The sequence below is a fragment of the Cavia porcellus genome, unplaced genomic scaffold (assembly GCF_034190915.1).
Source record: "Cavia porcellus strain 051 isolate PalLab524CR breed Dunkin Hartley unplaced genomic scaffold, mCavPor4.1 scaffold_22, whole genome shotgun sequence".
Taxonomy (NCBI): Eukaryota; Metazoa; Chordata; class Mammalia; order Rodentia; family Caviidae; genus Cavia; species Cavia porcellus.
The window spans coordinates 11,530,550-11,555,370 of NW_026947505.1; the positions used below are offsets into that span (position 1 = coordinate 11,530,550).

The 24,821-nt window shown below is 39.6% G+C and overlaps 1 protein-coding gene across 10 annotated transcripts in view; it reads left to right on the forward strand.

Moving 5' to 3' along the window:
* Positions 1 to 24,821, forward strand: part of Utrn (utrophin) — a 502,327-nt gene that overhangs the window by 473,631 nt on the left and 3,875 nt on the right. For 8 of the 10 annotated variants that reach the window (XM_023563244.2, XM_063233434.1, XM_063233436.1 and 5 more), the window contains 8 exons: positions 1,033 to 1,071; positions 1,297 to 1,362; positions 2,420 to 2,485; positions 10,751 to 10,909; positions 11,277 to 11,517; positions 18,132 to 18,240; positions 19,409 to 19,501; positions 23,981 to 24,003. In XM_023563244.2, coding sequence (XP_023419012.2) covers positions 1,033 to 1,071; positions 1,297 to 1,362; positions 2,420 to 2,485; positions 10,751 to 10,909; positions 11,277 to 11,517; positions 18,132 to 18,240; positions 19,409 to 19,501; positions 23,981 to 24,003 — 796 coding nt within the window. The remainder of the gene's footprint in view (positions 1 to 1,032; positions 1,072 to 1,296; positions 1,363 to 2,419; positions 2,486 to 10,750; positions 10,910 to 11,276; positions 11,518 to 18,131; positions 18,241 to 19,408; positions 19,502 to 23,980; positions 24,004 to 24,821) is intronic. The other 2 variants (XM_063233435.1, XM_063233440.1) reach the window with 1 other exon arrangement.

Sequence of the window (24,821 nt, forward strand, 5' to 3'; positions counted from 1 at the left end):
AGAATAAGTCTGAGGAGCCTTTAAGCTTTCCATCCCAGGGAGATAACCTCTGTCTCTTCAGAGTCTATGCTGTGCAGACATCAGCTTCACAGTAGGCGATAATGAGATTGTTAACTTTTCCTTAAGCATATATATACAATAACAGTAGAAGAAACAAAGAAGTAGATAATTTTGCTTCAATCAGCGTTAGCTTTTGCAAGAGACTGATGTAGTTGAATAGACAACTATCTTTGCACTTTCAAATTTACATTCATCAGTACCCCACCCTCCCATCCTGTGCCTCCAAACAACAACAAAAAAATGTTTGAACTTGTAATTAGGATCAGTTGTTTGCAAAGAAAATATTTCCTGGAGAAGTGGGGATCCCTCCCCAGTTTGATTCATTCCTCTGATTCCAGCAAAACATTTTCCTTCATTAGTTTCCTGCACTGAACTCTAAGATGTTTCAGTTTTGTTGATGACATGGCCGTTTGGCCGGGAGGTGGGGGAAGATGTGCAGGTCACTTTTTCCTTTTCAGTGTATCTGACGTTTTATTTCTTCATGTATACCTGGGTTTGAGTTTTTGCATTTAAAATTGGATGAAGAATGAGAAAATCTGATTCTGCTTCAATGCTGATCACTATATAATCTGCTGTCACACACTCATCTTCATCGTTTTGATCACACCTGTTCTCTAAGAAAAGCAAAACCACAACTGCATCTCCCCTCACGAATACTATCTTTCCAGTTGTGAGTCATTAGAGAACATTCTGGAATTTGGTTCGCAATAAGATTGCTTTAAAATGTGCTCGCTATCCTGCAGCAAATACCTGACCAGATCTGTGAGGAGGCCCCGAAGTCTCCTACAGACACTTGAATACGCAGCATCTTCTCTAGAATAAACTAAGGCTTTTGATTCCCCCTGGGTGGATGTCAGAGCAGCCACATAAGGAGTAGAAGCCAGCTGCGATCTGCTCAGCCCTCTGCTTTGGTGTGAAATTGCTCTGCAGTGTTTGTTCTGTGACTTTTGTTTCCCTCTCCCCTCTTTGCAGTCCTATCACCCTCATCAGTATGTGGCCCGAGCACTATGAGTGAGTATTCACAGCCCGTATGCACATGCTGGGGGTTCTGGTCAGGTGGACTGGCACGGGGTGATGACTAAACTCTGGCTCTAAAGTACTACTCGTGCGTCCTGGGTACCAATCCCGGTGGTTTGTTTGCATGGCAAATTCAGCGTCTAACTGAACTAACATTCCCACTAGTGGCATCTGTCAGTATCTGGGCATAAAGATAGCACTCTGTGTTTTCCTTTTCAGCCCCTCGCAGTCCCCTCAGCTCTTCCATGATGACACCCACTCAAGAATAGAACAGTACGCCACTCGGTAAGGGACTTGAACAGGACCCTGTGCTGTCACCCAGAGAATGTGCATTCTGAATTCACATGACACCTGCAGCTTACCTTCATTTGAGGAATGCTGTTTTGCAAGAAGTCGTGATTCTGTTACATTTGCAGTTGGGGCTCTCATCTTTTCATCTGGCAGTTTGCACTCTGCCGAACACCTGCTATGGAGGCTCTGAAAAGTAAATCTCAATAGGCTGTGATTACCGAGCTCCTGAGAGCCCAAACATGGTACAAGTGGGATTTAGAGAATGTAACTCCAGTTCAGTAAACCAGAGTAGCGATTTACAGAATTCTCAGGAGATAGTGCACATGTGAATGACACTGTGTAATTAAATTTATGCTGATGCTTTGGAATTGGGGTTTGTTTTAGAGGCCCTAAGCAATAGTACTGAGTGGTCCTGATGGTATAGATAAACTTTCAGTAAAATAGTTAATACCGCTCATCTGTGGTCCTAAGAACCCGTGATGCAAATGCTAATGTAATCCTAAGAATAGTAGCCAACTGAATTAAGTTGGGACACAGTAGAATTTTTGGAGGAAAGCACACTTGGGGTTGTGGGAAAACATACTTGGGAGCATTGAGCTGGGAAGGATGACTTGTTTACTGAGGGAGCGAGAAGGTGCAGAAGCTGAGGTCTAATAGTGAAAGGCCCAGGGCTCAGGACTTCGGTCATGTCCTGAGGTAAAGGAAAGCCATGAGAGTCTTTAGAGCTAAGAGGTGCACACTTGGAAGTGTGTGAGAATCCCACCCTTGCTTCAGTGTAAAAGACTGGCCAGAGGGCTTGGGAGGCCACTGAGGAGACTTGGTCAGCAGTGCACCATGATAAGAAACAGGGGCCTCCAACCCTGAAGGTAGTGGTGACAGAAATGTAAGTAACATTGGATGTCGCTTTCATTTCAAGAGTTTGTTAGGACCTTTGAAACCTCATCTGTTTTGTCACAATATGATAGTTTAAAACTATCTTGAGGATGTGCGTCCAGTTGACATGTGCCGTAGAGACCACACGGGGCAGTAAGCTCTCGTTTCCATTTTTCAGGCTGGCCCAGATGGAACGAACCAATGGTTCTTTTCTCACGGATAGCAGCTCTACCACAGGAAGTGTGTAAGTACCTCATGGAATTAGCACTGCCTGCGAAGGCTCATTGCTGAATTCCATTTATCAGAAATAATCTTTAGGGACTATGGCTCTGAATTTTGATCCCAGTCAAAATTAATAAATGTGATTCCAAAAATGTCTACATGGATTTTATGCTTCCGTGCTATGATAAACTATGCTTATTTACCTAGTTTAATATGCATTAATGAAAAAAATCTCTATTGGTCAACCGATCTGCTTTAGAATAGTCAGATCATTTCATTTATAGGAATGTAATATTTATTGTCCTTGTTCAATTTGCAGATCTAATTCTATAGGTCACAAGTCTTTCCTGCCAAGTCCTCTTTGTTCTGCTTGCTAGCGTTTTGTCTGTCATCATTGTATTTAGCAACTTGGTCCACATACACATGGACCTGCACTCCCTACTTCAGTGAAAAGTGACTCCCTTGCCAATATTTTATTTTACTGTGAACCAGCAGAAAGCTCACTGACTTTATCTTTTCAGCAGCTTTCTAGACAAATATTTTATCTCTGATTTCCTCATTTGTGTATACCCAAAATGGTAGTGAAACTTTCTTGCAAGTATTTTATCGCTTATTACCCCACTGTTCCTGTCATCTTTCACCTAAAACCTTTCTTAGCCTCATAATTCACATTAAGTCTAGGCAGCGTGTAAAAGACTCCATAGTAGTGTCCAGTTTATGTGACTGTAGGTTCACTGTGTTTTGGATCTGGTGAAAAATTGTCAGGTTAGAGACAAGAGAATTGTAGAACATAGTGTGTAAGTATTTTATACTAAAAAAGACTAGAGAGAAAGCAAAGGATAAATATCCAAAGCACAGTAATATAGACTGTCTCCTTTCCAATTCTGAAAAAGAAATTGTTCTAATTATCATGAGCCTTATAAATAAAAGCCCTCAGGAGAGAATTATTTCAATTTTAAATTTCAAAGATTATCACCTTAATACTTGATAATGACATAATAATGATTTATACCTTATTATTCAGATATTCATGCAACAGTTATTCATATTCACGCAACAATTTCCAAATCAGGATAACAGTGTATTCATGATATTTGTTTTGTATTTAGTACACTAGTACGCACTTCACATGAAGTCATTAAATACACTAAATATCTTGTAAATCAAAATAATTTTCATCAAGGTTAAAAATGGCCAAAGAATGAAATAAAAATAATAATTAAGATCAAAATCTTACCTCCTTAAGATGTCTTTGTCGCATTATATGAGCAGAGTAGAAATCGTGCTCAAATGTAATATATTGCATCTTCAAATAAAATAAACACTAATTACACACTGAGCACTGATGTTTCAGAAAAGATAATCAGATGGTTTGCAGCTGAATATGTCTTGATAGACTGTCATTAGATACATTAACATATTCATTCATCCAACGAACATTTATTATATACCTACCATGCAGTGGTATCCTGGAGCCAGTTGTGAGCTTCTCATCACTGGTTACTGGGGCCACAGATTTTGAGAAGATTCTAAGTTGTTTCTTAGATCACTTACTAAAAACTAATTTACGTACATATATACATTGCAATTAAACAAGCTAGATTAAAATAAAACAAAGGCAGTACTCTAAACCTATCATGCTTTAGTTATTTTACTTCATTTTACTATTATCTGTGTCCTTGGGGTTGTTTATCATGCCCATTAGATGATGTGCACCTGTGTACTTTTTCCTAATTCCATTCTCAGTGAGTTCCATAGCTTAAACTTGGCCTTGAAAGAATGTAAACCCCAGAACTTGGGAACCTACTAATCAAGGCCCTTTGTTTTTCTTTGGGAGAACCCATTCTTGTGCGTTTATTAGCCAGCCACAGTGGCACGATGCATCTGCAGGTGTGGGTACGCCCTCCACAAGTCTTGTAGGATGCAGGGGAAATATGTAAGTGCTCCAACACGGTAAGGTCATGTGTGGTGGCACAGTAGTGGCCCCTAAAAATGTCCCCATCCTAATTCCTAGAACCCATGAGTATGTTACTTCATACAGCTAACGAGAATTCACCGATACGATTGAGTTAAGGCTGTGGAAAGGCAGAGAGTATCCTGAATTTTCCAGGTGGCCCAGCGATCACATGAGGTCCTTCTAAAGGGGAAGGTGAAGAATTAGAAGAGAATGAGGATGGAAGTGGAGATCAGGTACAGATTTACATTTAGCATTGTGAGTGGAAGAGGGCAGGTTACCTGACAGTGTTAGAAAAGGTAGGGAAATAATTCCCTCTTACACATAGGACTAAATGAAATTAATATTATAAGATCGTGTCAGCCGTGAAAAGACAAATTGTTTTCTAGTTACTGGTCCATTAATATTTTCTCAGTAAATACATTCACAGAGTAGACTCGTTCTGTGAGAGCCAGCAGTGAGGTTCTTTGCCTTCACACCTAAATTGCTGGTGCCCTGTGGGGTCCTTTTCCTGTGAATCTGCAGTGATGCTACCATTCAGGGGAGAAAGCAAATAACGAGCCTGAATCATTGAGGCTGTAACCCTAGATCTGAAATCCGCCAGTTTGACATTGAATGGTCACCTTCCTCCCTTAACTGGTAACATTTATTGGCTTAACCATGTCCATTTTACCTCGAGTAGGTGAGTATTTCTACAGCAATACTGGGGCACCACAGCAGGCTCTCAACATTTTCTGATCAGCGTCTGCTTCTGACTTGGCAACAGTTGTATGCCACAGTCTGTTCCCTTTTCCTAGCAAGAGGAACTGTTTTTAGTTTACTAAAGAGGAAATACATTGGTTAGGCCATTGAAGGTAGAGAACTCTCATTCAGATACCTACGGGTCATTCTTTTCCTCCCTTTAAGTTATACAGGAAGATGGAGTGGCATTACATAACACTCACCCTAAACTCTCTGTCCCACGTATTTTTCATGAGTGTCCCCTTCTCTGCAGTGGGCACTGCTCTCCGTCACTGTGCTCCTGTGGCACCTGCACGCTGGGGACTCTTTTCCCTGATGTCACCTCTACAAGCAACTTCCTGGAGTAGTGGAGAAGCAGGACTGACCTGTTTACTGCATCTCAGCCCATTCTCGCCTTACCCAGTTTGATATAGAAGGGTGGTTGATCCCCTTAAAAAGCATACAAAATTAAAAGCAAGACAGATTTTAAACTATTTGCTGGAAGTAAATGTGTGTGTTACCTAAGGCAGATTTTTTCCAAAGTAGTGACATATGAGATAAAAGATAATTTTAAACTTAAGTTATGTGTTAAAATAATTTTTAAAAACATAAGCAGATCATATCCATGAGTTTTAGATAATGGTTAGAATGAAACAAGTAAACATTACAGTGTTCCGATGTGTGGTCAATTAAAAACATTCCAGAATGGATGGGGCAGCATTTGGGAGTGGGGTTCGGCCCCTGAAGTCCGTGAAATGCAGAGCATTAAGCATTAAGCATCTAACACATTTAGCCCATCACGGGGCAGCCAGCCTTTTGGTAGATGTGTCTTTCCTTTCTAACTCTTTCCATTCTCTGTTACTAGGAAAGAAAAATCTCAAATCTCATTCAAAATGTATTCATTCCTTCTGTGAGCCCTGAGCTGGGTTATTTAATGTGTCAGGACAGGGCATTACATGGCAACCCTTGGCACTCTGGGTACCCTGGAGAAGCCCGGCATAATTTTAGAAGTGCCAAGTCTAGAGGCTTCAGAACCCACATTTGGCTGGGGGAAGGGGATGTTTTTGCTGGAAAAGATTGCAAGCCAACTCAAAATATGCCTTCAGTAAAAAATGGCATGTTAACAAATTCAACAGTACCCTGGGGCTGGGGATTTAGCTCAGCGGCATAAGTGCCTGCTCAGAGCGTGGTCGTGAGTTCGATCCTTGGTACCGAAAAAAAAAAAATTCCACAGTACCCCTTGGAACTTCTCTCTTTCTTGAATTCACTTTGCTGCTAGGCAGCTCTTGAGGTATTTTGTTATTTCAAACTGCTTCAAGAGAGATTTTGAATAACAATGGTGAGGGTCCCAAGACAGTCCCATGCTCCTCTTCTGTATGGAACATGCCAAGGGCCAGCACTCTTCTGTGCCCTTTGCTCATCCCCAGGGAATTGTCATCAGACCCCTTGAGGTGAAACTCTTGTCCCCATTGCTACCATCATTTCCCCGTGAGTGAAGAGAGCTTGCCCTGGGTCTCAGAGTCTGATGCAGGCAGATCAGCCTGAGCACCCTGGTTCCAGGCATGGTCTCTCCTGGCCGTGCCACAGTGTCACCTGTGCTACCAGGGGAAGGAGGGAGGGTTTCCCATGTACGATGCTGAGGGAGGTCCAGAGCCACCGTAGATCCATCCAGTCTACCAGGAGGTTGTGGCTGTCCTTTCCTTGATTCTGCTCTTTCTCTCTTTGTGCCCTATTTCATGTTTGAAACCTGCGTAGATTTTCAGTGCAGAAAGATTCTACAATTCAACAACCTATCTGAGCAGTTTTTTAAACTGGGCTTTGGGTGATCTCAGCCTTTTGATGAGGGAAAACGTCTCGTGCTATTAAGTACTAAGGTTGAGATTTGAATTGGAAGTTTACCTTTGAGCTATCCAAAGCCCTTTGAGTCATTTGTGTTGTTACGCAGTGACCACCCTCCCTGTAGACTGACTTTCTGGTTCTCTCCTAGTGTGTCATGTCCCATCCTTCATGGCTTTTTCTTCCATGGAGCTCTTTGTTTATTTTCTGTACCTTCATGTGTGATGGGCTTCAAATCTCCTCCCTAAAGTAGGAACCAGCCTCACAGCTTTGACCCCACATATACCCAATCCCCAGTACTCCCTGATTCTCTGGAAGTCTGGCTCTGGATAAGGAGGCATTGATTTTAAGGATACAAAGAATCTTTGAAGGAGGAATTGGGCAACTACCTTTGAGGCAGAGGTTGGACTCCAGGTAGTGTTGGGGAATCTTAGGCTGGAATGGAATGATGACAGTTCCTCAGGCCACTGCTGTCACAGTGTCTCCCTCCTCTGCCTCCGTTGCCCTTGGGGACCCTGTTCTATGCGAAAGGATCAAAGGAGAGTCTGGTGATGGGTTATGCTAACATCCATGTTTGCAGTTCTGAAACCTGGAACAGAGCAGTCCTTAAACGGAAGGAAACTTGTATTTTTACTTAGTCTCACCCACTTTCCAAAAGTCACTGGATGAGTCACAGTTCTTTTGTCATCTGATAGGCACTAATTTTGTAATCTAGATTGTGTTTACTATGTGTGACAAACAATAGTACAATTATACTCCGTCAAAACGCGTTTCTTGGTACAGACCTACATTTTCTATTTTAGCACGAGACACACTATTGATGTTTAACAACCCTAATCTGGTATGTCATGTACTATTACAATTACAGAGTGTGTTCTTGGTCTTCACTGCATGTAATTCAGAACTCGAATGTATCTATTTTTATGTTTAACTTTTAGACCTAATAATCTGTGAAAAACACTTAAGACTAAAATTGCATGTAGTATATAAATTATCTTTAAACTCTTATTTTTATAAAAATTGCCTTAATTTTCCTCCAGACATCTTAATAAAAGAGTATGATGCTGGTTACAATGGTAATTATGATATTATAAACCCTGTGAACTTCTCAAAAGAAAAGAATCTCTGTAAATGTTGACAATCGAATATTCCTTAATGGAATTTTGACTGGCTTCATAGTACCCAAATCTTTAAAACAAACATTTAGTTTATATTACATAATTCTGAGCACTAAACTTAATCCCTAAGATCAAATGTTAGCATAAATGCTCTAGTAATACAAATAGTCTGAATGTGTCTCACGACAACAGGTGAGCTCTATGTCCAAGTCCCTAGTCAAATCATGTCAGGCAGCTTATGGGATCCAAGTTTTCTTATCCTTTTCTTTTCAGTAGATGATTTATAGGTATGATAACTTGTTTTTAAGCCTTATAAGGATCAACTTACTTATTTCAACATCTGACATTACTATGTACTTCTGTTTTATTTTATATCTCCTGGCTTGTTCTTTCTTTTTTGTTTTGGCCACATAGACAAAATGTTTTGCCCGTGCAAATGAATGATCTGGCTGGTTGTAAGAATGACTAGATTGGAAATCCAGACTGCCCCATCATCTTTGAACATTTACTCTGGTGGACTGTAGGGAGCTAAATATTTTTCTTTCTGTGCAAATAAGTTACTGTTTTGTTGTAACCTCTGGCTGATTGATTGTATAGTTTATCCTTAAGATGCAGAAATTTTACTAAGGTATTTATGAATGTTTTTCTCTTTTGGATTCTCTATCCTTTTAGTTTCTGTACTCTGGTCTACTTAAGCATAACACATATTTGCAAAATGTTCTACTTTACTGTTATTTTGCAATTACTTTATACTATATCCTTTGCATCTTTGTACCTTGTCTATTTGTTCTGTCCCTGGGTTAATCCTGTGCATTTTATCTCCTCTTATGGCCTCTCTCTGCACACAAAGTGAGGGACACACCTCTGTGCACTACTTGTGATCCGCTGTAGCTGACTGCGTCCCAGCCGTGTGTATATGTTAGTCTCCCAGCCTGCTTCTGCCTCCTGAGGATAGTTACATCTATATTGCAACCATTTGCTTCCCCTGGGCCTCCCTCCAAGATTTCTGTTTTGAGTTTCTATATGAGCAACCTAAGAAATTTAGATCTATTACCAAATGCAACTGCTCTATGGTGCAGTTTTTTCCCCTTCTTAACCCCTAAGCCTCAGAGCAAGCATGGGATTCTTCTAGAGGCCCCTTTTATCTCCCAGGGCCGTAGCAGTGTCTTCAGGGGCTTGAGCGGAAGAAGCACATCTCAGAACCGTGGCTGCTCAGCCCATCGAGGCTTGTGGCCCTTCCGGTCCCCAGTCTCCCCATACTCACCTTTTCTTTTTTAATTAATAAAGAGAAATTTTCCTGAGCAGCGAATAAAAATATAACATAGTTGGTCCATATAAATAACAAAACTTCCTTTTAAAAATATTTTTATTGTAACTTCTTTTTAAAAGAGAGCAGGAAAAATATGTAGGCTGCAGCTTGGATAGACCTGTCAGGATGGGCATCCGCATGCCTTGTTTGTGGTTTTTAACTTCGTTTCCACCCATCCTCTTTTCAGAATTCATTTGACAGAGAAGGTGAAGAGATCAATCATTTGTGCTTATATTGCAGTCTCAACCGAAGTGTGTGACCTTTATTTAAAAATACACATGCACATTTATATATGCGAATGTATGTATCTGTGGCTATATATACATATACATGCACACAATCATAAATGTAAAGTCAGATGCAGACAGACAGACAGATAATCTGAAAACAGGGAGAGGAGACAGAATGGCAAAAGCTACAGAAATCACCAAGGTCTGCTATGGCTGTTGAGCAGACCGAGTGCTCACTTTTTTCTGGGGTCTCTGAGGTCCCGGTACACAGAACGCACCTTTCCATAGGACTGGCTCAGTTGTAGATGTGACTTCAGCACTTGCTTGTCAGAATAGACTGCAGTAACCCAGGGCTAGCTTTCATACCAGACTCACAAAAAGGAGAGCTTGTGCCCTTCATGTAGTTTATGTTTTAATACAGAACAATTGTCCTAAAAAATTGCCTGCTGATTATATCAAGTAAAATATCTATAGCTACTTTGTAACCATGTACAATTCTCATTTGTGCTGAGCTATTTCAATCAAAAACTATAGAGATTATAACATCCTATGGATTGTGTAACATTTCAAGATTACTTACAAGCAAATGTTGAAGACTAAATAGAGTTCCACTAATTCTTTCTCAATGATTTTTTTAAGATGGAATTTTTTTATTAGTACATGTTCATAGTACTGCTGTTTCCATTCCTTGTAGGGAACTGATCTTTGTACATAATACACCTTAGTTCTTTGTAAATCCATTTTCCCAATGATCTCTTAATGTCCTCTTGGCTTTCAATGAGTACTTTTACCTGTATCTTTCATATTAATTGTTTTAAGTCTTACATTCATTAACTAACTGGCCGCATTTACATTAATCATTGTGCCTTATTTTATGCTGGCTGCTGAATAAAATCTCTCTTCTGAGATTTGTGAGGAATAACTGTGAGACTAAGACAAGTGTGAAGAGTGAGATGGCAGCGGAATGTATTGCTAGAGTCGTGAAAGAGACATCACGGGGATACTGAGCTCTAACACAAACTGGCCACCAACCCGAGCATCGTCCCCCACTACTTCTGGACATCTGGAGGCTTTGCCATCCAGACCTGAGCTTCTGTGTCCATCCCTTTTGTGCCCCCAGGGAGGACGAGCATGCCCTCATCCAGCAGTATTGCCAGACCCTTGGAGGCGAGTCCCCAGTGAGCCAGCCACAAAGTCCAGCTCAGATCCTGAAGTCTGTGGAAAGGGAGGAGCGCGGAGAGCTGGAGCGAATCATTGCAGACTTGGAGGAAGAACAGAGGTGGGCTAGGCCTGGGGAAACAAAGTATACCTCCCTGTCTTTCATGTGAAGGTCACGCTGGCTCCTCACAGGCCTTCTTCCAGAGTGGTTGTCCAAGATGTGGGGGGACAGTGGAGTCTAGACTTCAGTGGACACTAACCCACTGGGATGAAGGCTGCAAATCCAGTGGTGTCGGGGCTTCAGGGGTGTTTTCTCCTAGAACACTTGCCTAATGCGCTGATTCTCTTCTCGCTGGCACATTTTACTGCTAATGCACACCTTCACTTGAGAGGATATAGCAGCCCAAGCTACCTTCAGAGCTGATAGACTCTTTGGGAAGGAAGGCAGTGTACACAATCGCAATTCCACGTTTGTCTTCCTCGTGTAGGAATCTGCAGGTGGAGTATGAGCAGCTGAAGGAGCAGCACCTGAGGAGGGGGCTTCCTGTCGGTTCCCCTCCAGACTCCATTGTCTCTCCCCATCATACCGCGGAGGACTCAGAACTCATAGCAGAAGCAAAGCTCCTGCGGCAGCACAAAGGTCGGCTGGAGGCGAGGATGCAGATACTAGAAGATCACAATAAACAGCTGGAGTCTCAGCTGCACCGCCTGCGGCAGCTGCTAGAGCAGGTGGAGTATGCCGGCCTCAGTGGTCACCCCACTCCTGAGGACCCTAGCTCGGCGTCAGAAGTAAAGAGGTCAATCTTCAATTTCTCACCTCCGCAGTTAGTTTTAGTTAGTCTAGCTTAGAAATCTCTTTTGCATGCACATATTAAATCCTTGCTGGCACAAAAAAATGTGTTTTCCCAGTTTACAGTAGAATTTTTTCTTTAGCACTGAAATCTGTGTCAGCTCAGAATAGTGTGATAGAGAAGATCCTGTGACATACATATGCCCACAACGCATGTGGGGAGCGTCTGCAGAGATTACAGGAGAGCAAATGATCTGGGCTCTGCACGTTAAAGCTTTCCTCTGGGGACTGAGAGTGCTTGCACCCCTGTATCACTGTTTTCTGTTTGTAAGAAATTGAGTGACAGGTGGTTATTAATTTGCTACTATTATTTCCTAACACTGGACTAAGTTTTATGGCAATTGCTTGCAAGCTTTCTTGAAACTTGCAAATATAGCATACATTGTGATGAAACCATATATGTAAGATAAATACAAAAATAATGTGACTTTAAAGAAATACCATCTTATATTTTCCCAATTCCTTTTTTCCCTTTTTTCTCCCCTCCCTATCTCTCTCCCACCCTCCCTTCTTTTCTTTCCTCTCCCTTCCTTTCTTTCTCCCTTCCTTTCTTCTGTCACTATTTTCTTTCTTAATGCTGATCAGAACCTACTAAATCAATTTTATGATTCAGTGGGTAATAACTTGCAATTTTAAAAAAGCACTGTTCTTCAGTTTATAAAAGAACCATTCTGTCCTTTTCTGCTGCCTGCAGCCTTATTAGAAACCATAACAAAACAGTTTCATGAATAGCAAATACATGTAACAGGATCGTATCATCTGTAAAGACACAGCACGTAGATACACATGGTCACACATAGCCTTGAGGAATAGGAGTCATCCCACAGAACTAGCCATGACGATACCTCTACGGGGAGTAGAATCCCTGCCAAGGGGCAGGAAACTCATTGCTTGAACAATCCTTAACATCAGCATTCAAGTCATCTTCTGTCTTTTTCTCCAGTCTGTGCACCCCAAGGCCCCTTGATAATATAATAGAGATGCTTTTCTCCAGATATGCTCTGTTGAATCAAAGAAGGAGCTACTTTCTCTCCAGTGATTTGCCCAAATTTTAGAAAATCATTCTGTCACAGTTGTCATCAGTGTCATTTTTAACTTGTCAGATGATTCAAAATGTTATAATTTCTGTATTACTTGTATTATGACCCACGGGCCTCTCTATACTGTACTATGTACTTTACTTTTTTTAATTTTATTTAAAGAAAGACAAAACAAAACAAACAGGCAGATGTAGTACATGCTTTCAAAGAAATAAACAGTAATAAATCACTAGTTGATGTATACGTATTTCCCCCCCCACAAATAATTGTTCAATATACAAAAATGGAACATATAAATGGGAATTCAACCAGGGAGACTGCAAACAGTTCTATTCAACTATCCAACAAAAACTAAGTAATATGGCTATCAGTCCTGTACACTTAGACATGTACACATTTGTTCATATCTTCATTTATGTTGAGACCAAACAAAACAGCAGATTAAAATCATTCTGAACAAAGATTAATAGTATTGCTGGATTTCACATCGTGACACTCCGGGATCAGCACTGGGTAGTGCAGTCCCCTTTTTTTCCTTCGAAGTATTTGTTCATTTCATCCTGTGTCATAAGATGAGTTCTCGTAAACTGTTTATAGGTTTTACGCAAGCATGAGTCTTAACATGTGTTTCTATCCTTTCTATATTAGAGGGAGAAACAGAACAAAGCAGGACAGAACAAAACATATTCCTATAGACACATAAAACTATAAAGACATATAAAACTGCTGTATAAGGAGTTCTCCCATGGTCACTGTGCCGTCTCTTGTTATCATCAAGAGAATTGGCTATATCATCAGATAAAGTATAATTTAATATATCTGTACATAACAGAATTAATAGAAATACAACTTTGTAGATAGTGTAAGCTATAAAAACAGGTAGTAACCAAAGCAGAATGGGTATCGTAGTGAATCATTGTTATTTTCAGTATAGTTGTCTATACTCTCCATCTTGATACCATCAGCCTAATAGTTTTGAATAAAATCTGTCTATAATAAGCAACAATGAAACCAGATTTAACTAAGATCAGTCATGATACAACAGTATAAGTCATACAGGGATCAGGATTAAGTTAATAGGAAATTAAAGATGATCACAGTGCTATCTCCTGATATCTTTGGGACAGCTGTCTGTGCCCTCAGACCCAGTGCTTATATAAACTGGGACAGAACAAGTTCCAACCAAGCAGAGTGGTGTGAGTAATAAGGGTTTTAATTCCTGATACACTATTATTAGCAATATCTTCTGCAGTCTTTTTTAAGATTATTATTCTCCTTTCACTCCTCCAGGATGTACTGTGTATTTTTGGGTCTCCCCAACACTCTCAGTTTTATAAGGGGGTGGGGGGCAACATGCTATTTACCTAAGTGTTTCTGAACTTTCTCACTCCTGGACTTGATCTCTAGATGTATTTCTTCACTTATTAAAGCTTGTCTTTTCAACCTATCCATAAATACTGGCCCAGTTACCCCTGTTACTCTCTGGTTCCCTATCACATCAAGTTCTGGTTTCTCATATTTGATTTTGGTCCATATACCCTTCTTCAGGTTAATTATATTTCCTATAAAGAACATCTCAGTGGACCTTATCTCTTGATCCACTCTGCCTGCGATTCTCTCTTTTTTCCCTTAAGTTAGTGCATCTAGGCCATCTACATTAGGAATTATATCCAACCTTCTCTGCCTCATTTCTGTTGTGCTCTTTTTCCGTCATTAGTTGTCTGTCTTCATTTTGCTTTTTGCTCCATTTGTTGGGGCCTCTCTGCCACTGTTCCTGAAATCCTGGTTCTTTTCTCTCTCTTTAGAATGTCCTTGAGTATTCTCTGTAGAGTTGGATAGGTGGTTGCCAATTTTCCCAGTTCCTCTTTATCTTGGAAACATCGTGTTTCTCCATTAATTTCTAGGGACAATTGTGCATGATACATCAATCTGGGCTGGAGGTTATTTTCTTTCAAGGCTTGGATTATTTCGTCCCACACTTTTCTCGATTTGATGGTTTGTACCGAGAAGTCTGCGTAATTCTGATGGGTTTTCCCTTGTAAGTGATCTGTTTCTTGTCTCTGACAGCTTTTAATATTCTGTTTTTATATTGGATTTCTGGGATCTTGATTATTATATGCCTATGTATAGTTCTGTTTTGGTGGTAGGTGGCTGGAATTCTGTATGCCTCATACATCTTGAGCATCTTTTCCTATGTTTCAGAAGTTTTCCTTAATTATATCTGTGAATTGCCTTGGCAGTTCCTTTGTTTGTACCCCTGTTTCTTCATTCACATTCTTTATTGTTGTCTTCTAAGCTTTGTATTGTTACTGCTTGTTTCCTTGTAAAAATTTTTCCTTTCATGTTCCCATGTTGCAAACCTGTCCTCCAGTTTGGATAATCTATCCTTAGTTTCTTTCAAGCAGTTTTGCCAGCTTTCAGTGGAGTTTTTAATTTCCTGGTAATCTCTTTGAACCTGCTTCATGTATTCTGTGTTTTCTCTATTTTTGCCATCAAACAATTCTTCTCTTTTTTTTTGTTCTTACATTCTTCCATCTGTTTTTTTCTTGAGAGGTGCTTAACATATCTTTAATTATTCAATTTATATCTTGCTTTACTTGGTTAAATACTTCACTTTTGGACTTGTCTATGAGGTCCCGAAGATATCGCTTTATGTCTATTGGTGCCGTGTCTGATATTGCATGTTTTCTGTCCTCCTTCTCCTTTGCATTTACCTTTCCTGGATCAGTGTTCTCAGGATCGGGGACTGATGACCCTTTCTTCTTGCCTCCTCTTCTCATATTTTTTGTTCCTTCCATACAGGCATGTATAGGAGGCCCACTTTCTTTCTTTGTTGGTTTCAGTTTGTCTGAAGCGCACTGACTAGTGGTCCCACCCACTGCAGTGTACTAGGAGGCACAGACCTGGGCAGCCTATGTTGGGCCCATCCCTCCGGGTCAGCCAACCTGCTGAAGGCTTCACTGAAGGTTTACCACCAGGTGCAGGGACCTGGTTTGGGCTAGCCTATTGGGTCTCAGTCCACTGCGTGACCCAAGTCAGATGCTCCCCACCAATCCTGCTTGAGAAGGGAATGGCTGACTGAAGTCACTACAGCCCCTTGTTCTGCCCAGTCTGCCCAGTCCCAGAATGTCCTCTGTTGGAGCCTCTTTGTCTATGGAAGGGTCTTTATTCCTGTCACTCACTGCAGGTCGATGCAGGGTTCCCTGCCAGCTCTGCTCTCCAATTGGTTCACCGATTCCGACTCTCAGAGCATTCGTGTCTCCAGTGAGCTGAAACTGGTGGGCTGTCCCAGCTGCGCCAGTTCAAGCTCAGCAGCGGCAGCAAGTTCAAGCGGCAGCACCGAGACTGTAGCTGTTCCAGTCGTAGCACCGGGACTGTATTTTTAATTGGTTTCTCTCAGCTTAGTTTGTTCCTGAGTCGGGAGGGTGTATCTCCCTCTCTTTGGGACTCTTCACACTGTATTATTTTTGGAATCTAAGTTGATTATCTCCGAGAGTCTCTGTAGCCTGCTGTTATCTATCTGCCATCTTTGGAACCACCCCCTACTATGTACTTTCCTGTGTGTCTAACATTGTTTCAGAAATTGTGTGACACAGCTTTGTGAAAGGTTTACTTCAGGACCTCCAAACTCTGCATCTTTAGAAAATAACAGCTTCTTAAAAGTGACCCACATTCTTTCTTTGGCAGCATGTACACTTAGAGAGAGAGAGAGACAGAGAGAGAGAGAGCGCCAACACCTTTCTGTTAAGATCTCAGAATGTTTGATTTTTAACCTTGGTATCAGGCATGTGCCCTGAAAAATTACTTTGCTTGACCATGAATTTGAAGTTTTTGAATGGTGCCTGAATAAGTGATGAATTTTCTCCTGCAATCTCTTATTTTAGAATGAGAAGTGCATGTTAACAACTTAACGTATACACAGAATCGCTGCCGAAGGAAGCTGTACTTGAAACTTGTATTTGCCATAGCTGATTGATGCGTTAGGAGGGCTAAAGGCTTTCTGCCTGCTTTCCCTTCCTCTCCCTCCTCCATCCCGTGAGAATACCTAACGGCTTACGTGTCTTAGAATTGCACAGTAATGCTTTTTGAGATGGATGATATTGAAATGCCTCCAAGTATCCCAGACCATGGAGCTCTTCTTATTTCTTCTTAATGATTCAGCATGAATGCCAGAAGTAGATAAAAAAAATTCAACTCCAATAGCAGAAACAGGCAAAACTATTAGACTTCAACTAATATGGCCTTAATGGGAAAATTTGCATGAAAATGAGACTTGTGCATTCCCTGTACACTGGATCTCACTTCTGATTTTACCAAGTACTTGTCAATATGCCCATCACCATTTCAAAAATGTATGTAGGAGTATACTCACAAAGTGTTGATGGTGTTATACAGTGCACTTTAGAAATGCCTATTTATCCCTCACAGAATTCTGTACCATGGGCACTGTTATCAACATATCCATTTTAAAAATAAAGAATCTGTGTCACAAAAGGTTATATCATTTGCCCAGAATTAAACCAGTTCTGAGTGGCAGTTAGGATTTGATTTCAAGCAACTGACAACTGAATCTAAAATCATGCTCTTCACCATTCTCTCCATTATTACTTATGTTTTTTTAATTTTTAAAATTTTATTTTAAAGAGGATAAAACCAAGGAAAATAAATAGAATAAAGCTAATCAAAATAAAGCAGTATAAGTGATGCAGGACTTCAAAGCCTTAAAAATCAACAATAGTTACCATAATGTTTTTTGTTGTCTTCAAAATAACTGTGGATACCTTTGGACCTAGTAACAATTGAACAGAACACAATGGAATAGAAACAATAAAATAATGAATGCAATAAAGGATTTCAAAACAAGCCAATAGTATGTCCAAAATGACTACCATAATATGTCTCGCTGTCTTTTAAATAGCTGCTCATGCTGTCAGATTTAACATAATCAAACAAAACAAAAGAGAATAAAACCCAGCCCAAGAAAACACTGAAAATGATATGGTTTCCAGGCAGGGATTGCATCCTGGTGAGGCCTGGTTCTCTCCCCTCTGCAGCCCACGAATGGCATTGACTCCCATGATTACTTTTAAACATGCACTGATTTTAAAGTTTGATAAATTTACCATACTAGAAGCCCAGTGTTAGTTTTGAAAGGCAAAGGAAGGATGTTTCTAAATTTGCTTCCTTGATATAAAAGCAACAGAAAAGTGAAGGGGTAGGAATCACATTGATAAATAAATTTTGAAATGTAACCAAATAATTCTTCAGGGAAGGAGGAAGGACCCATGGTACTCCTCAAGTGAAGTAGTGGTTCCTCCACCCAGCAAATGCTTAAAGGTTTTGGAAAATGCTGACAGCAGAGGCCCATCCCTCCTTTAATCCACGGCAGAGGAGATGAAGTTGACAGGGAAATGTCCTTCAGGGTTATTTCATTCCTTTCTCTCTGATTCTAGCCTGAGCCCGATTCCCGAATCAATGGCGTCTCCCCCTGGGCTTCTCCTCAGCATTCTGCACTGAGCTACTCGCCGGACCCAGACCCAGGGCAGCATTTCCAGCAGGCAGGTCGGTGTCCGCAAATGCAGCCGCTGTGTTCGGTCTGCTTTGTACTTGGCCATTTGTTTGCTTTTCATTTTAAGTTGCATTCTCGCAAACTTTAGAACATGCAAGAGTATTCTCTGTAGTCTGAAATGAGTGCAGCTCCATTTTAACAATCTCAGAACAGCAAACATTTTAGGATAATAAGCTGTAATGTAACTTGCTTATATAATGTGCAGGAGTGGATTGGATTTCAGTGCAAAATTAAAAATACTCTTTCCTTTTGGAATGAACGAGTAATTAAGTTTTTTGTTTGCTTTGAGAATGATCCTTTTTTTTTGAAAAAATAAATGTCTCTGAAATTTTCACATTTGTGTTCAAAACATAATAGTAAAAACTATTACAGCAAACATTATCATTTTCCCTGCCAAGGTCGGGGAGCTCTTTTCTTATATTTACCCAGCCTAACATTTCCTCTTCTGTCCTCTGGGTCAGAGATCCCATGCGAGACCATCAGTGGTCACATGAGGACCTGTCACTCATGCCCGGAAGGACCCTAGGTGTTGAGGAATGACACTTTGTTATGGGTGAAATTCAACTTCTGAAATTCTGTGCAAGACTGTAGACTGAGATTAAATTAATTTATTTGTGAAATACACTGTCACTGGGGCTGGGGATTTAGCTCAGCGGCATAAGCACCTACCTCGTAAGCAGGCAGTCTTGAGTTCGATCCCTGGTACCGATAAAAAGGAAAAAGACAAAAAAAGAAATATATTGTCACGCACCTTTCCTTTGTTCAGAATAAGTTAGCCCACACTGAAAGCTCCACAAAGAAAGGAGGAAAGAGAAAGCGATAGATTATTTTACTTATGTGAAAAAATGCTTGTCATGCCAAATGATTGATCTCCAAATAAGACATGGACCTCAGTGAATACATTACTTATTTCTCAGTCTTGTATTTCCCTTGATGATTAGATTTTTTTCTACACAGACTTTTAGTCCATTTTGTCATTACTGAGAAACGAATGCAGAAATATCTTCCATGTTTCCTCCTGAAGTCGTCCTTTTCCATGAGAACCCATTTCCCCTGATTTTTTTTGAGGCTGGGTAGTGTACTTTATACAGACATGCAGTTGTGGAAAGCAGGATGTTAATGTCAAGAGGCCTGTTGTTGTTTTTTTCTGTGCTGTCACAGCGGCCGAGGACCTGTTGGCCCCGCCTGACGACACCAGCACAGACCTCACAGAGGTCATGGAGCAGATCAACAACACATTTCCATCTTGCTGCTGTGAGTATGAGAACCAGAGCAACACCCCATTTTCCCTGCCATTCCCCCTTTCCACAAAGAGCTCTTTGTCTGCTTTGGCAAGACAATAAAAACTGGTATTAGAAACAGCACTGAAATTAATGGAGACTAAGGCAAACATTATGTGTGTTGACAAAGAGAATGTAGTCACACAGACAGTCCCATCACCAGGGTGTGGTGACAACATGGTCTCGCTCTTTGAAATTTTGCAACAAGCCTTAAAAGTGGTAAAATGCAGGCAAATAAAACAGTGTCTGATTCTAAGAAGCAGTTACTTTCTTCAGTGCAAACTATCATTTAAAAAAAAAAAAGAAAAACTGGTGTTACTTCAAAGGACAGCTTTCAGTGACCTGCCAAACAAGGCACGAAAATGTAATTTTTTTCTCTACGACATTGTTGTCAGGAATGTCATCAGATTGTGATGCAGCAAGGGATTATTTTCAGATTTTCCTCTTTTTTTTTCTTTTGACTTCTTTTTTTTTTTTCATGGAATAAAGTAATCATTGTGTAAAAAGCCAAATAATTCAAGACATCAAAGATTATGACTGTGAATTTTCTGTATGAGTAACCAAGAGCTAGAAAAGCACCAAATAAAAATGCTCCAAATCTCAGGAGAAATTGTATAATGGTTCTAATTTATTGATAATTTTTCCCAAATGTTTTGGGCATTTTGCCACCTTACAGTTTCTGCTGAGCTATCACCTGAAATACCTCCAGTTTCAAACAGAAAGTCTCTTTGTATACAGATGCATGCTACTAATACCAGCATTATACTGGAAATAATATTTTAAAGAACATGAAAGTATCATTTATAATTTAGGGCAATATCATCCCAAACTGATTTTAAAACTAGACAAACATTAAGACTAACTAAGACTTTATAAAAATCACAGCCTCTCTTTTTACCTATTTCTGCCATCACTGTCTCTGTAGAAAATATATCCTAAATGAGAAAGACACTATCAATTATTAGTAGAGGAGTTAAATAAAATATATTGATGTGATTACAAAGTTTACCTTCATTTTGTACCACTCCGTAGTTTTAAATATGCCATCAATAGCAGGACTTAAACTATTTAAAATGTATTCTTCTCTGGATTTTTAGGACTATTAGCATAAAGCACATTTTATCATTTGCATAAACATATAAATACATCTTTTTATTTGCAAGCATGTCATTTCTCAGGTTTTCATTTGTTAATACTCATACTCTGCTTCTTAAAGTTTGTGTAATTGTATTTAATGTTTATCAGTTGCCACATTCAATCCCCAGAAAGCATGCACATAAATATGTATACATACCAATACACACACAAACACACACACACTTTTGACTCTGTAGAGACTCGTAAAAGCTTCAGAAAGCCTTTTGATGCCTACCTGCTGTTAGAATGTTGCTTTCTTTTCAGACTATTTAAACCACCTTGATAGAGAAACAGATTCAGTCTTTTATTACTCAAGGTTGAACTTTAGAAGTCGGGGTTCTAAATTGTAGAGTATTTAATGGCTAGATAAAATATTATTATAAAAAGTCGTATTTTTCATAAGTCAGAGTTTCAAAATCAAAATTTTAAAATATATTACTGTTTAGTTCAGCTTACCCCTAAATACATTGATAATTAAAGAACAAATCATTTAAATTGAATTCTGTTTAGAAGGTTTTATCTAAATATCATTTTCAATTTAAAAATTAAGTGGCAGTGTGAGCCAAGAGATATGTTTAAATATATACCTTATAATCAATATAAAATGGATAGTTTCCAATTAAAATTTCTATGCTACAAATTTAAGATTCTTTACAAGTTTCATTTTCTAAAGTACTTTTAAGAATACAATTAAAAATATAAATGAATATGACTAAAATAATAGAGAACAGTTGAAAGTACATAACTGGAGAGAAAAAACAAATCTTATGAGGTAAATGAGTTTATTTCATGTTATAATCCCCTTTTTAATGGTGTTTAAAATTCCTGTTAATTGGGCATGTTATTAATTATTCAGGTTTAGGGAATAGCTGATAAGAGTCCCCTGATACCTCAGTAGGAAGCTGGCTTTGTGTTCTGGTGGTCTTAAATTTGCATATCTACAATATCTATGTCATCTATTCTTCTGAAAGTTGTGCCATTAGTTTGTTTAGTTTGCTATTTTTGATGTTAATATTGTGCTTTGATAACATAAAAACATCCAGGGTAATGATAATTTCCCATTAAAAAAGGCATAGTTGACTGATTTTATAAGATTCATTATATATCTTAAGTTGTTTATACTTATTAAATCTTTTTAAAATGGATGCATAATAATCAATACATGGAATAGCTTGTTGCCTAATACATATTTCTGAGATGAAAGCAGGATGAATTACTGAATGATTAAATTTTCACACTGGGAATTTGAGTTGAACTTTTCCTAGATAGTAGTCAGAAGCTGTTGTAGAAGTCATTTGCATTTGTACTTCTCTTGTTGCTCACCTGGCAAATATTTTAAGGCCTCAGTATTCCCAAGGCTTTGGAGGACATCTAAACAAATTGGTTTGTCACCCCTCAATGCCAAGCCAATCTCTTGAGTCCCTATCACTAATGAGAATTTTAAAGTTGGTTGTCACCGGCCTAGGATGAATTGATCTGCATGTTCATCTTGACTTTTGATCCTTTGTGGATTAAAAATTAGCATGGCCACAAGTGAATTTCTACTCCTGGCAGTCTTGGAATTAAAATGAAGCTCTGTGTTCATGAATCCTAATTGCATGGATTGCCTGCTCTAGCATGAGTTTCTGGTTTTAACTGGGTTGTATGTAGTACTTTAAAATTCCTCTGTATTGTATTGATATCCCAGGTAGTTGTCATAGCATCTTTGAATCATGGCTTTTTACAATCTTTTAAAAATTATACTGAATTTCAGAGCAGAGGGGCAGATGCCTAGTCTTTGTGGCATAGTTAAGGAAAGGATTTAATGGTACTGCCTATTAAGAAATGTATGTACTAAAATCTCCACTGACTGCTGTAATCATTTCCTTTAGCGAAAAATGTTTTGCCTCTTTTATTTCATTTAAATCCTTCAGATATATGAGATGCTGGTGGTAAGCCAAGTAGTTTTGCTGAGAGATCAACAAATGCTTTTAAAATTACTGTTATTCTGCAGGTGCATTTCCACTATGAATTGCCTGTATCTGCTAAACTTAAGTGGTATTATCACAAACTCAAAGCCAACTGACATGCAATGATTTCTTGATTTTCTTTTAAATATATATTTATGTATTTGGCCAAGGAAGCATCTATAAAGCCTTTTATTTGATAAAAAGTTGTAAGGTTAAAAGTATTGTTTTGGAGCAAAATGGATTAGCGATTTGTTATATTTGTTACTTACAAGAGAAGCATAACTCTACTTCTTTTAGAAAGGATGAACTTGGTAGTTGTTCCGGCCAGGAATCCCTGGAGTGTGGCTCACATGCACATGGAAGTGTACTCTTCTTGTGTGATATAAATTGTGTCTGGCAGGACTAGGCTTACTTTTCCATTCTTCCCCAAAACTCACAAGGACTCGCCTCACACTTCCCTCCAGACATCATGGGGAATTCCTACTTCACACCTTGTTTTTTCTCACAAAGTAACCAATACTCAGTGTGTGGTCATCAATCCCTGCCCCCTCCATAGAGAAATGAAAGATGAATGAGTTCAACAAACTAAATGATGAGAAAGAATTCTTAGTTGACCAAGAACAGGCGTTGCCCTTATTAGGGAATGGAGCGCCTCCTTTCCCTCTCTGTGCTCAGTGTGGTCGTGATTGAGAGGGACACGAAAAAGTAGAGACCTTGGAGATGAAAGTCAGCTGCCCTCACAAAACCCACCAGGTCGGATCAGCTTTACTGTTACAGACTGCAGAACAGGGAAGAAATTGAAACCTGAATGCAAAGACTAGTTAGACACTGCATTCCGACTACCCTGGTGCTCGTTCTGGGCCCACCAGAAACATTATAAGTAGCTGGCATTATTGTTGCCAGATAGTAAGTTCTCTTTGATGAAAGCCCATAGCACCATCTGCCTACCTCATTCCCTAGTGGACCTCTCGGTCAGAATTTGTACCTCAGTAAAATATACAGAATGTGTTTTGTTCTGTTGTATAAACCCAATACGTGGCATAATATAAAGAGGAAATTTTGAGATTTTTTTTCAGTAAACACTAAATGTTTTAGTGTATATTTATTTAAAAGAGCTAGCCTATTTTGGGTGGAACCTTTGTATTTTAAATCACAGAGGATATAAGAAATTAAATGGGAAAACTGGCCTTCGTTGAAGCATTGGTGGGTGAGTGGAGAGGATTGTTCCTTATTTTCTTTGAGGGCTCATTGAACAGTAATGTATTATCCTGCTTAGAATGCAACATTCATTTGCATGCATGAAAGCTGGAAGCAACAAAGCGGCAACAAAAAGGACTTCAGTTGACTTCTTTTGTTTTCTTTTTCAGCAAACGTCCCCAGCAGACCACAGGTAAGAATTAGAGGCCTGACTGGCTCACTTCTTGCTGATTCAACCTACAGTAAGCAGATTAGCTACCACTGATTTTATCCTATTCTATTCTCTCTGCAAATGAGTAACTTGTTTGACATTTAAATTGTTAGTTCATTCTGTGCAGGTTTGTTGATCTGGAGGGGTCAGGAAGACGAGTTCCCAAGCAGACCAAAAACACCATGTGCACTAATATCATGTTATGTACTATATGAAGTCACCTGTATTAGTTTGGCTGATCATTCTTTCCTATGTATCTGTCACAGAATGTGGACCCCCTCCCCACCAAAAAAAAAGGTACCAAAGAAAGTACAGACAGTGTTACTTCAAGGAGGGAAAGTTTCAATGTTTCACTTAAAAATTCACTGAGATTGTTGGTAGCTATAGCTTATGCTTTCCAGTCCTTTCCTAGTCAGATACGCTTGATAATAACGTGCCACAGGGCCATGGTTCATCTTTCTCGAGAGGGCAGTTTCTTCCATGAATTTGTTAGTAATTTTCAATCAGTGAACCTTGGGATTGACATACTGACAGGAGAAGCTGGCTTCTTAGCTAGCAGACAAGGGGTGTGAAATAGTGCAGCGAAGCCCTAGTGACAGCTGTAGATGTCCTCTCCGATTGCTTCTGTCATGCTAGTAAGTGAGAAGCTAGGACTTACTTCAGCAGAGTGAGAGGTTGGGGAGGTGGTATCAGAAGTGTGAGGAGAGGATTGAGAATGTGCTTGGAGAACAGGAGAGAAGATGCATCCAGAAATAGAGTAGGAGGTGCAGACAGTGGGCGCTTCTTAACATACCAGTCCT